The 12,054-nt window shown below is 44.7% G+C and overlaps 1 protein-coding gene across 1 annotated transcript; it reads left to right on the top strand.

The window, feature by feature from the left end:
- The first annotated feature begins 1,101 nt into the window (after positions 1–1,101).
- egr1 (early growth response 1) lies at positions 1,102–4,576 on the top strand. Its single transcript, XM_024140455.2, has 2 exons — positions 1,102–1,815; positions 2,710–4,576. Exons 1-2 carry the CDS (start codon positions 1,605–1,607, stop codon positions 4,026–4,028), a joined length of 1,530 nt encoding a protein of 509 aa, XP_023996223.1. The 5' UTR covers positions 1,102–1,604; the 3' UTR covers positions 4,029–4,576.
- The last annotated feature ends 7,478 nt before the right edge of the window (positions 4,577–12,054 follow it).

Below are 12,054 nucleotides of genomic sequence, written 5' to 3'. Positions count from 1 at the left end.
AAATAATAATTATATAGGGCATTTGATTTTAGGTTTACTGACACGCGACACTGGCATCATTGCACAGGATTTCCCGAGGTCATCCTGGAGGAATCAGCTGTCTGGCCTTTCTTTCTCTATTCCTCTCAACTGTCAAATGCTGTCTAACTAAGGCATTCGTTGATGCGGTAGATGATTGTGTATGCAATGAAATACTTCAACATTTTTATTTTTCCACATCAAGACTGTCTCTGTGGGCCTTTTTGTGCATACACGGGATGGGTAGGCTGGCCACGAAAATGTGTATGAATGCGTGAATGTATTAAAACTGATGCCCCCATCTTAAAATGCAAGGTTGATAACATTATTAGCTATCAATTTTTTATGAATATACTTTATGAGGCTGTTTTTGTGCTCTCATGTGTTGATGCAAACTGCAAATGCATTAACACAACACAACTGAGACCCATACACGAGTTGCTCTTTTCATTACATTTCCATTTAGAGCATTTAAAAGCTGAATTGTCTCTGCTTCTATCTAAAATTAAGGCTACAGTGTTTTCGTTGCTGGTTTGGGTGAGGCTGCGTTACGGAGGGAGGATAGGGCTGACAGTACTTATTGTACGGAGCAGAGCGCTATGCTTGAGCTGCTCTCCAACCTCTCTCATTTCACTGCTGCCAAGCGCCGATCAGCGCTACCTCAGGAAGCTCCAAATATGGGCAAGGAAATGGAAACCCACCGGAATAAGTCCTTGTGTAGTTACTACCTTACATGGAATGGCGGAGCAGGGTTTTCCGGAAAGCGCGCAGCCTGCTGCACAGATGGGAAATCCGAATCTAAACTACGGGCCATTGGGGAGAGAGCAAGAATTATGCCTCTTCTCTTGCAGGGATTCTCATATGAAGATGCATCGATTCAGGGCTGAGGAAGAGCTGGTGTCTTCCCGCGATTTATTGCACTGGCTCAATATAAAGTCTCTCCTCTCTGCTTTTCCCCCAGGCTAATGTCATGTGTCCTCCGCTGCAGTGCCTAAATATGGGCTTCCTCCACTCCATATATGGACATCTACGACATGGTGAGAGGGTATATAAAGGAGTCGGAATTCTCTGCGCAGGAAAGAGAGCCCTCAGTGCCCAGAACAGTTAACGTAAGAGCAGGATAGACATACTCACACACATACTGCGCTATCTCCCTAACCGAAAACATTTGACAGAGAAAGTAGAAGTGAATTCAAAACAACAACAACAACACATTATCCAAAAGGGCAGCACCCTAGTTGGATTCAACCAGTGAAAAAACCCAACATATATGAATGATTATTATCATCTGTTTTAGGGAATGAGTAAAAGGGTCTGATCTGATCTGAATAATATTTTCTGATAGAAAATAAAAAAGTGGATTTTACTCATCTTGGACAAAAGGAAGAAAAATACAAGAAGACTTTTGAAGAACCAGAAGAAAGAGTGAAAGAAACAGAAGAGAATATATCCTCATCCTCAGCAGCAGTAGCAGTCTGACCCTGCTCTCTGAGGTGGACTGGTGACTCCACTCTGCCCAGCTTCGCTGCACTCATTTTCAGCCTCCAGCACAGCCTCAGGCCCCTACAGGTCCACTTCTCTGGAGAATGGCTGCAACCAAGACAGAGATGCTCCTTCCAGCCCTGCAGATCTCAGACCCCCTCAGCTTCCCCCACTCTCCCATGGATAACTACCCCAAGCTGGAGGAGATGATGATGCTGAGCACCGCTGGGACTCCCTTCCTCTCTGCATCAGCGCCCGAGGGAGCAGGCTTCGGATCGGGGGAGCAAGGAGAGCAATATGACCACCTTGCTGGAGGTAAGATTATCTCCTTGTTATATTGCTGGGTGGAATTACTTTACTGTAATGTATGATAGACAGCTGCTGCTTTGCTGTGTGCAGTAGCAGAATGCATGGCATGAAACAGTTGTTGCAGAACTTAAATCAGTATTTATGTTCACCTGATGAATCTTAATTCAAATTCAACTTAGAGAGAAGACTCTAAATATGATGGATATGTTCTTTGAATGAGATATGTATAATTCTCATGATGGTTTGATATGGAGTTTTTAAAAATAAAGAAATTCATTGTAATAATGAAGTTTAATTTATATTGATTGGAAATACAAAACTCTGAAATGTAGAATTGTATAAATTAAATGGTAGCTCTTCATCACTATTGAATGGTATTTGGACTTGAGCGTGGTTCACTCATTGCATACCATTTAGAACGTCTAGAGCTCAATTTTAATTGCATTCTTAAAACCAGCTGAACTGCAGTTTCAGTAATCAATTGCCTTTGGCCTTGTGGCTGACTTCAAGAGCTTGGTGTGTGTGTGTGCCTACATGCATGCATGTGTGTGCTTGTGCGAATGCGTAACAGAAATATTTATATATATATTTAAATGCATGCATGCAGATGACTTGGCCTGACTTGCACGACAGCTCTCATCTATCTTTTGGTTAGTGGAGGAAATGGCTGGTGTGGGAGTTTAGGGGTGGGAAAGAGCTGGGGTTGCTGGGAGGGAGGGAGGTTCTCCTGCTCTGCGTAGGAACCTGCTGCTGTTAGAGAGGAAAGGGGCAACCCTGTCCACATCTCTGTCAGGATTCCCCTCTGCCTCCCCCCTTCCCGATTCCCTCCTCCTCTCTCTCTCCCTCCAGCATATTACAGGTTGATTAATGTCCCCTCTCTCTCGCTCTCTCTCTCTGCAGATACGTTACCTGATATCTCCATGAACTGTGAGAAGTCGATGGGAGAGCAGAGCTACTCCAGCCAGCGGCTGCCTCCTATCTCTTACACTGGCCGCTTCACCCTGGAGCCTGCCACCAACTGCAGCAACAGCCTGTGGGCCGAGCCCCTTTTCAGCCTGGTCAGCGGGCTGGTGGGGATCAACACCCCCTCCACCTCCGCCCCGCCCTCTTCCGTCTCTCAGACTGGCACCTCTTCCTCGTCCCCGTCCTCTATCTCCTCCGTCACCATTTCCTCTCAGAGCTCCAGTCTGAGCTGCTCTGTCCACCACAGTGAGAATAACCCCATCTATTCAGCTGCTCCTACCTACTCCAGCGCCAGCCCTGACATCTTCTCCGACCAGGGCCAGGGCTTCCCCAGCCCAGCCGGAGGGTCGCTCCAGTACAACCCTCCAGCCTACCCCAATGGGAAGATGTGTGGCACCAGCTTCCCTGTGCCCATGATCCCTGACTACCTKTTCCCCCAGCAGCAGGGGGAGATTAGCCTGCTACCTGACCAGAAGCCCTTCCAGAACGGGTCAAGCCAGCCCTCCCTCACCCCCCTGTCCACCATTAAAGCCTTCGCCACCCAGACGGGCTCCCAAGACCTGAAGAGTGTCTACCAGTCCCAGCTGATCAAGCCCAGCCGCATGCGCAAGTACCCCAATCGTCCCAGCAAGACGCCGCCCCACGAGAGGCCGTATGCCTGCCCCGTGGAGACGTGTGACCGCCGTTTCTCCCGCTCAGACGAGTTGACACGCCACATCCGCATCCACACAGGCCAGAAGCCCTTCCAGTGCCGTATCTGCATGCGCAACTTCAGCCGCAGTGACCACCTGACCACGCACATACGCACGCACACCGGTGAGAAGCCCTTCGCCTGCGAGATCTGTGGACGCAAGTTTGCCCGCAGCGACGAGAGGAAGAGGCACACCAAGATCCACCTGAGGCAGAAGGACAAGAAGGCGGAGAAAGGTGGGATGGCTGGGGCGGTGGCTGTAGCAGCAGCTTCAGTATCAGCCCCCTCCCCTGTCTCTAGCTACCCTTCTCCCATCACCTCCTACCCCTCCCCGGTCTCCTCCTACCCCTCCCCAGTCACATCCTGCTACTCCTCTCCCATCCACACCTCGTACCCCTCTCCCTCCATCGCCACCACTTACCCCTCTGTCTCCATGTCCATGTCCAGTACCTTTCAGTCCTCCATGGCCTCCTCTTTCCCCTCCTCCATCTACTCCTCTCCGGTTCCCACCCCGCTGTCAGACATGCAGTCCACACTCTCCCCAAGGACAATCGAGATCTGCTAAGCAAGAGAAAATATAATTTCTATTCTTTCCTCCTCCCCACCACCCCATACAGTCTCTTTGAGGGGAGAAATCAGCATCAAAAGACATATTCCCTTTCTGAAAAGCACTTTTCGGCCTGCTCCCTCTGCAAGCTCTGTTCAGTGAATCCTCAGATTCACCTGAAGAAGAGATTAAAACACAGGTCAAGGACCGGGCAAAGACAATATAGAACACGAAAAAGGATTTTCTCCTCTCAGTTGGTAAAGCACATGCAGGGCTTAAAACGAGGCATACGAGACTTTCTCGAGCCATAGTTGAAACAGGTAAAGACAGGTTGGTCGTTCTTATGAATGAAAACATAGAGACAGACAGACAAACTGAACATTGCCAGTCGTCCTGGTACTAAGGCACTAAGAGACAGACAGATGGACTGAACATTCAGTCGTCCTGTAACTAAGGCACTAAGAGACAGACAAACTGAACATTGCCAGTCGTCCTGGTACTAAGGCACTAAGAGACAGACAGACAGACTGAACATTCAGTCGTCCTGTAACTAAGGCACTAAGAGACGTTATATGTATATTGTACTTGTGCCATGTTTTGTTATTTTTTTCTATTATTTGGTACCACTGATGTGAAAACATTTTTGCATAATTGCATTGTATTATTTGAAGTGAGCAGGGCCATATTTTCTTTTCTAATACTTTCTCTGTAGTGATGACGATGATGTGATACGTTTTTGACTTTGTTTGATGACGAAATAAGCACTTAAGTATTCCAGCATGTGTTAAGAGTGATGTTAGTTTCTATTGTTTTGTAAATATCATCCACTGGTACTATCTTTCTCTTGCTCACATCATGTGACATATCAGTCTGTTATGTGGACAAAAAAACTTCACGTAAAAAAATCTAAAAACAAAACCACCGTTCCTGTTTTTGGTGCCTTTTTGTGAAGCCTTGCTGATATTTTGACACGTCTGCGTGCGAGAGAAGATGCGTTGTGTCTCGCCTTAAGGGTTGAAGGGATATTTTTGTTACAGAATGTAAGTCGTGCTCAGACTCTGAAGAAGTACAGAAAAGGGCGTGATGATATGAGGACACTGCTTCATTTCTTTAGAATGGAAGCAAAAGAGAGAAATTATAAACTATATTTTTGTAACTCTAAATGTAAATATCCACGACTTCAAGTTGGAATGTTGTAGTTACCTACTGTGTAGGCATGGGATTCTTTTGTATGTTATATACATGCGGTTCATTATCTTATGGTTTATCCTTATTTTGTATTTGTGTTTGTTAAACCAAGTGACTGTTTCTGGCTTCTCAACACATTGAATGCGCTTAACTGCCAATGGGATATTTGGTGTACAAGATATCCTCCCAGAAATGAAATATAAATAAAAGATAAATATATGTATAGAATTTCATTCCATATCTTATCACTGACTAGTTTCAAATATTTCCATTGGTACTTAACAAAAATCATATTGGAGCATCTCATTGCATTTCATAGCTGATACTACATCCTGCAGTAACCTATAACCTTTACATGCACATCATATGTCATAATCCTATATGTCAATTGCATGCTCTATGAGTGGATTTCCCCACAGTTCCCACATCATAGAGACCTTTAATTGAAGAGAATCTACCCAGCATGATTTCATGGTCATTATATTTATCATTGTTCTCCTGTTGAACCTTCATATCATTGACAATGCAAATGCATGAGTCCCATGCCTATCTAGGCTGTATGAAGATGGGGACTTGATGTAGGATTTCATGTTGCTTTAAGATATTAGTCTAATCGACATATACCTCGTCTTTAGGGTAATTGTGCATGAGCAGAAGGGTGTGAATGAGATTCAAATCATTCAATCAAAAGAGGCATACTCATTGATTTTAGATTTTGGACATTCAGTGAACTATTACTTAACTAGGCCTAATAGGACATACACTGAGTGGACAAAACATTAGYACACCTTCTCTTTCCATGACATAGACTGACCAGGTGAATCCAGGGGAAAGCTAGGATCCCTTGTTGATGTCACTTGTTTAATCCATTTCAATGAGTGTTGATGAAGGGGGTTAAATAAGGATTTTTCATCCTTGAGACATGGATTATGTGTGTGCCATTCAGAGGGTGAATGGCCAAGACAAAAGATTTAAGTGCCTTTGATCAGGGTATGGTAATAGGTGCCAGGCGCACTGGTTAGAGTGTGTCAAGAACTACAATGGTGCTGTGTTTTTGACACTCAACAGTTCACTGTATGTTTCAAGAATGGTCCACCACACAAAGGACATCCAGCCAACTTGACACAACTGCGGGAAGCATTGGAGTCAACATGGCCCATCATCCCTATGGAACGCTTTCGAAAACTTGTAGAGTCTATGCCCTGATGAATTGAGACTGTTCTTAGGGCAAAAGGGGGTGCAATTCAATATTAGGAATGTGTTCCTCATGTTTTGTACACTCATACATATACAGTTGAAGTCGGAAGATTACATACACCTGAGGCAACTACATTTAAACTCAGTTTTTCACAATTCCTGACATTTAATCCTCGTAAAAATTCCCTGTCTTAGGTCAATTAGGATCACCACTTTTTATTTTAATGTGAAATGTCAGAATAATACTAGAGAGAATTATTTATTTCAGCTTTAATTTCTTTCATCACATTCCCAGTGGGTGAGAAGTTTACATACACTCAATTAGTATGTGGTAGCATTGCCTTTAAATTGTTTAACTTGGGTCAAACATTTTGGGTAGCCTTCCACAAGCTTCCCACAATAAGTTGGGTGAAGTTTGGCCCATTCCTCTTGACAGAGCTGGTGTAACTGAGTCAGGTTTGTAGGCCTCATTGCTCGCACACGCTTTTTCAGTTCTGCCCACACATTTTCTACAGGTTTGAGGTCAAGGCTTTGTTATGGCCACTCCAATACCCTGACTTTGAACTTTGGAAGTATGCTTGGGGTCATTGTCCATTTGGAAGACTCATTGCGACCAAGCTTTAACTTCCTGACTGATGTATTGAGATGTTGCTTCAATATATCCACATTATTTTCTTTCCTCATAATGCCATCTATTTTGTGAAGTGCACCAGTCCTTCCTGCAGCAAAGATGATGCAAACATGATGCTGCCACCCCCGTGCTTCACYGTTGGGATGGTGTTCTTCGACTTGCAAGCATCCCCCTTTTTCCTCCAAACATAACGATGGTCATTATGGCCAAACGGTTCTATTTTTGTTTCATCAGACCAGAGGACATTTCTCCAAAAAGTACAATATTTGTCCCAATGTGCAGTTGCAAAACGTAGTCTGGCTTTTTTAATGGCGGTTTTGGAGCAGTGGCTTCTTCCTTGCTGACCGGCCTTTCAGGTTATGTCGATATAGGACTGGTTTTACTGTGGATATAGATGCTTTTGTACCTGTTTCCTCCAGCATCTTCACAGGGTCCTTTGCTGTTGTTCTGGGATTGATTTGCACTTTTCACACCAAAGTACGTTCCTCTATAGGAGACAGAATGCAGCTCCTTCCTGAGCGGTATGACGGCTGCGTGGTCCCATGGTGTTTATACTTACGTACTATTCTTTGTACAGATGAACGTGGTACCTTCAGGCGTTTGGAAATTGCTCCCAAGGATGAACCAGACTTGTGGAGGTGTACAATTTTCTCTGAGGTCTTGGCTGATTTCTTTTGATTTTCCGATGATGTCAAGCAAAGAGGCACTGCATTTGAAGGTAGGCCTAGAAATACATCCACAGGTACACCTCCAGTTGACTCAAATGATGTCAATTAGCCTATCAGAAGCTTCTAAAGCCATGACATCATTTTCTGGAGGTTTCCAAGCTGTTTAAAGACACAGTCAACTTAGTCTATGTAACTTCTGACCCACTGGAATTGTGATACAATGAATTATAAGTGAAATAATCTGTCTGTGAACAATTGTAGGAAAAATAGCTTGTGTCATGCACGAAGTAGATGTCCTAACCGACTTGCCAAAACTATACTTTGTTATCAAGACATTTGTGGAGTGGTTGAAAAACTAGTTTTAATGACTCCAACCTAAGTGCATGTAAACTTTCGACTTCAACTGTATATTACTAAGAGGCAAAGCAAGTAATTTGTTCAGCACTCTCTCATCCTGGGGATCATTGGGGGAATGTAGGCCTAAAACATTGAGACCCAGTGCGACTCTGTGAATTTTCCGGGAGGGTTTAATTATTGAATGTACAAAGCAGATGAAACCATGGACAGTAGCCAGAAGATTCCGACCCCTGCCATTACGCTTGTTTACACTGAGCTGCACTGGAGTCGGAACACCATCATGGTTAGACACAGCGGAGCCGGCGTGAGATATTGGTCAGAAAACGTACCTCAATGCAGGGATGGGATATGCCACTGTATTCCAAATTTTACCTTTATCCAAGCTGATACACTTAAGAAGATTTAAATACTGCCTGTTTTTCCGGAAAACTGCCTTTTTCATCCTCATGTGAGCCAGCAGTAGCCACCACAGCCATTCAGTAATGGCAGTGTCAGCAAATCAACTTCTTTGTTGTTCAATGCAACATGACATTCCATAATGGCTACTGCTAGCTAGCATGAGGACTAAGGATAATGAGCAGTATTTCAATCTTCTRGTTGTATCAGTTTGGATACAGTTTGCATTATAGGAAAGTTCTCCTGCAACAGGGTGATCAAATTAAGATAATACATCTGTATATTTAAACCACAAACTGTACTAACATCAATCTAGTACAGACAAGTAGGTCTAAAGTGTTTTCCAAAAGTTATGGGTCATTTTGTGTTGTGCAATACACTCACCACCAAAATATGCAAAACGCAAACACAGTTAAAAAAGGATGAGGAAAAACAAGCGAAAGAGCAAATGAGAGGGAAATGATCGAGGGAAATAATGAACATAATTGGTCTCCTGATCCCAAACTGACTTTCTAAATTGGGTCTGATGAGGTGTGTGAGTGTGTGTAATTTTGCCATGTTAGCAATGTTATCCACCGTCCCTGTGTGCTCCAATATATTTCCCTAATATTCAGTCCCCCTAAGAGACATCCCTGGACACACCCCTCCTCTCTTCTGCTGACTGAAACTGTGTGTGTGTGTGTGTGTGCGTGTGCGTGTGCGTGTGTGTGTGCGTGTGCGTGTGTGTGTGTCCAAACACAGCAAATCAATGCATAGATAGAAACAATAACAAAAACAGACAGCAAGCAAACAATGCAGCTGGAAGATAAAGGACGCCCCATTTTCAGGATAAGAAATGTACATCATTACCATATTTCGATAAATAATTGAATTATACACAGCAATATGTTTCGGCATGGACACACACCCAAACACACACAAGCACAAACCAGCACTGAAGTTAATTCTTTAGGGGCCGTTGTGAGGACCGAGATTAAACATATTCTTTGGCTAAAAAACATTTTCAATTTCATTGCCCCGAAGTGTTTTAAAGATTCCCATCATTGTTTGTTTCCTGTATTATTGTGGTTACAGAGGCTATATGTCATATGGAAAATCAGTAGCTCTTGTTTTCTTTGTGAGGTCTTGTTACTGTCAGATTCCTCCAGTATATTGAGGTATTCTGGCTGCATTCAGCACAAGCGGGAAGTTACTATGGGCCAACTTTGTCACAATGTGTCCATCACACCAACTTCAGAGAGGAGGGCATGTGTCTGGGATGTGTGGAACATTACCGTTTCCCTTTGCTGCTGTTCTAAGGCTTTCTAGCACATATCAAAGCTCATGTGCAGGCATGTTCTGTTTGAGGAGGAGTTGTGGGGAGCAGAGTGGGGGCGAGGGTGGGCGCGTTGTGGCTTCCCTGCGCCCTAACCCACAATGGAGCCACCTCATGGCCCCCACGGGCCTCCACTTCAAGAGCCCTGCCTTTGTTAAAAAATGTATTTGTTCACTTATTCTTTTTGGAGAGCTGTGATAGAGTACAAAAAGCATGACTAAAAGGGAGTCAATCCTCTCTCCCTTAATCCCTTGTCTCTCTCATTTTCTCTCMCTCTTCTTCACTCTCTCTCTTTTCTCTCTCTCTCTCGTCTCTCTCTCTCTCTTTCTCTCTCTCTTTTCTCTCTCTCTTGTCTCTCTCTCTTGTTGTCTCTATCTCTCTCTCTCGTTCTCTCTCTCTCTCCCTTGTGCGCTGCTGATTTAACTGGCGATCCCAATGATCCATCCCCTCTCTATTCTAATGCAAGGTCTGTCTGCACGGTTCCTTTTCATCCACATACAAATCTCTTATTGCCACTTGGCCCTCAGGCCTTTTAAGATGCCTTTTTGAAATGTGTTGTTTGATGAGCACATCATTGGCTAAGTCCCGCAGTGATTAGAAGTGACTTTAKTGTGAGCAGGGAGTGAGGCAGGAGCCCCTGAACCTCAGCCCCCGCCCCCCCTGGCCCGTCGCCCCCTCGGCCCCTTTTGACCCGGCCCCCCAGCCGCTCGACCCCTTACAGCCTCTCGGCCCCTCGACCCCCGGCCCCTCGACTCTCAGCACCTCGGCCGCTCGGCCCCTGGCCTCCGTGTGGTGGAGATGTGGGCACACACGCCTGCCCTAGAACAGCTGTCAGGAGAAAGACCGCTGTTTCTGATCCTCTCACCCAGCAGGGAGAGGTTAAACATGGGGGAGGACACTGGGGGATGAGCCTCACACTGTGTGAATGAAGGCCTTACTGGCATCGTATCACAGATCTCTATCCCAGGAGGAGGACAGGGACTGTAGCAGTAGGATTTGCCTTGAAGGTATTTTTTCTGGTCTTTTCATGCAGAGACACAGTGATCTCATTTTGAGTAGGATGCCCAGGATATCGTTTCATCTCTATCTCACTGACCAACAGGGAGCACAGGATGCAGTCAATGTAGCAGGTGTTTTTAGTCATTTCACGTACCCAACACCTGTTGATTCTTGTGGATGTTCACACCATARACATTTTCTCTATTACACATAGTGGGCCCCCAGACCCTGTTATTTTAGCTTGTTATTACAGCTGGTCATGAATATGACGTCAGTAAAGATGGTCAGAGATACTTCCATTCATCAGTTACATTGTTTATGACAGGTCTGGGCCCTGTGATTTACCCATGAAATCGGTATTCCGGCAGCCTGTGAACGTCTATCTAGCAGCTTTGGCATCAATCTGTCACCACTCAATTATCAGACCAGACCCACCTCAGACCGCTCTCATACCAAGCTGACCCAACAGATCAAAAAACCTAATCAAATTATATATTTGTCACATGCTTCGAATACAACAGGTGTAGACTAACAGTGAAATGCTTACTTTCCAACAATACAGTAATAATACAAGTAATAATAAATACACAATGAGTAACAGATGCACTTCTTCAATGTAAACACACAGGCATGCATGCGCAGCCATGCACATGGGAAAGCAAGACAGGCTGTTTCTCTCCCCAGCTGGGCTCGGCTGTGTGTGTGTCTGGCTCTACTTTGAGCTCACCATTCTCTATTATTCAGAACACGAGGAGTCTTTCAGCACTGCCAATTCCATTTGCAAAGCTCCCATAGCGTCTTTTTCACCATTTCAAGTACAAGTGCCATCGAAAAAGACGACAGAAATAATAACTCTCTCAAGTATCTCCAAATGAAGTGCCACTCCCACTCCACTTCCAGTACCACACTGATTTAACAAAGGCACCTGGCTGGAAAACACTGTGAAACACAAACAGATCCCCATAAGCCTCCAGGGTTGTTACCCTCTCTGTCTCCCAGCCTGCCAGCCTATCGGATACCATCCCTGTACACAGCCTGTGAGACAGAGTAAATAGATACACAGCCTTCCATTGGTTCCCATTAGGACTATACTGATGCTTTGTGCTCCACATCCCACTGTACTACGCAGGTGGGTGCTACTGTACAGTTTGAGTGATGTACTGCACATATAAGTGTCATACTGTATACAGAGCTGACACAACGCCATGTTCTTAACAACTGAGAGCCACACTGCTGAAATACATGATACATCTAGTTTTATGTATTGGGATATGATGGATATTGACAAGAAAG

The sequence above is a fragment of the Salvelinus sp. IW2-2015 genome, unplaced genomic scaffold (assembly GCF_002910315.2).
Source record: "Salvelinus sp. IW2-2015 unplaced genomic scaffold, ASM291031v2 Un_scaffold2146, whole genome shotgun sequence".
Classification (NCBI taxonomy): Eukaryota; Metazoa; Chordata; class Actinopteri; order Salmoniformes; family Salmonidae; genus Salvelinus; species Salvelinus sp. IW2-2015.
Note: the sequence above shows the minus strand (reverse complement) of the source record. Positions and strands in the feature narration are given on the sequence as shown.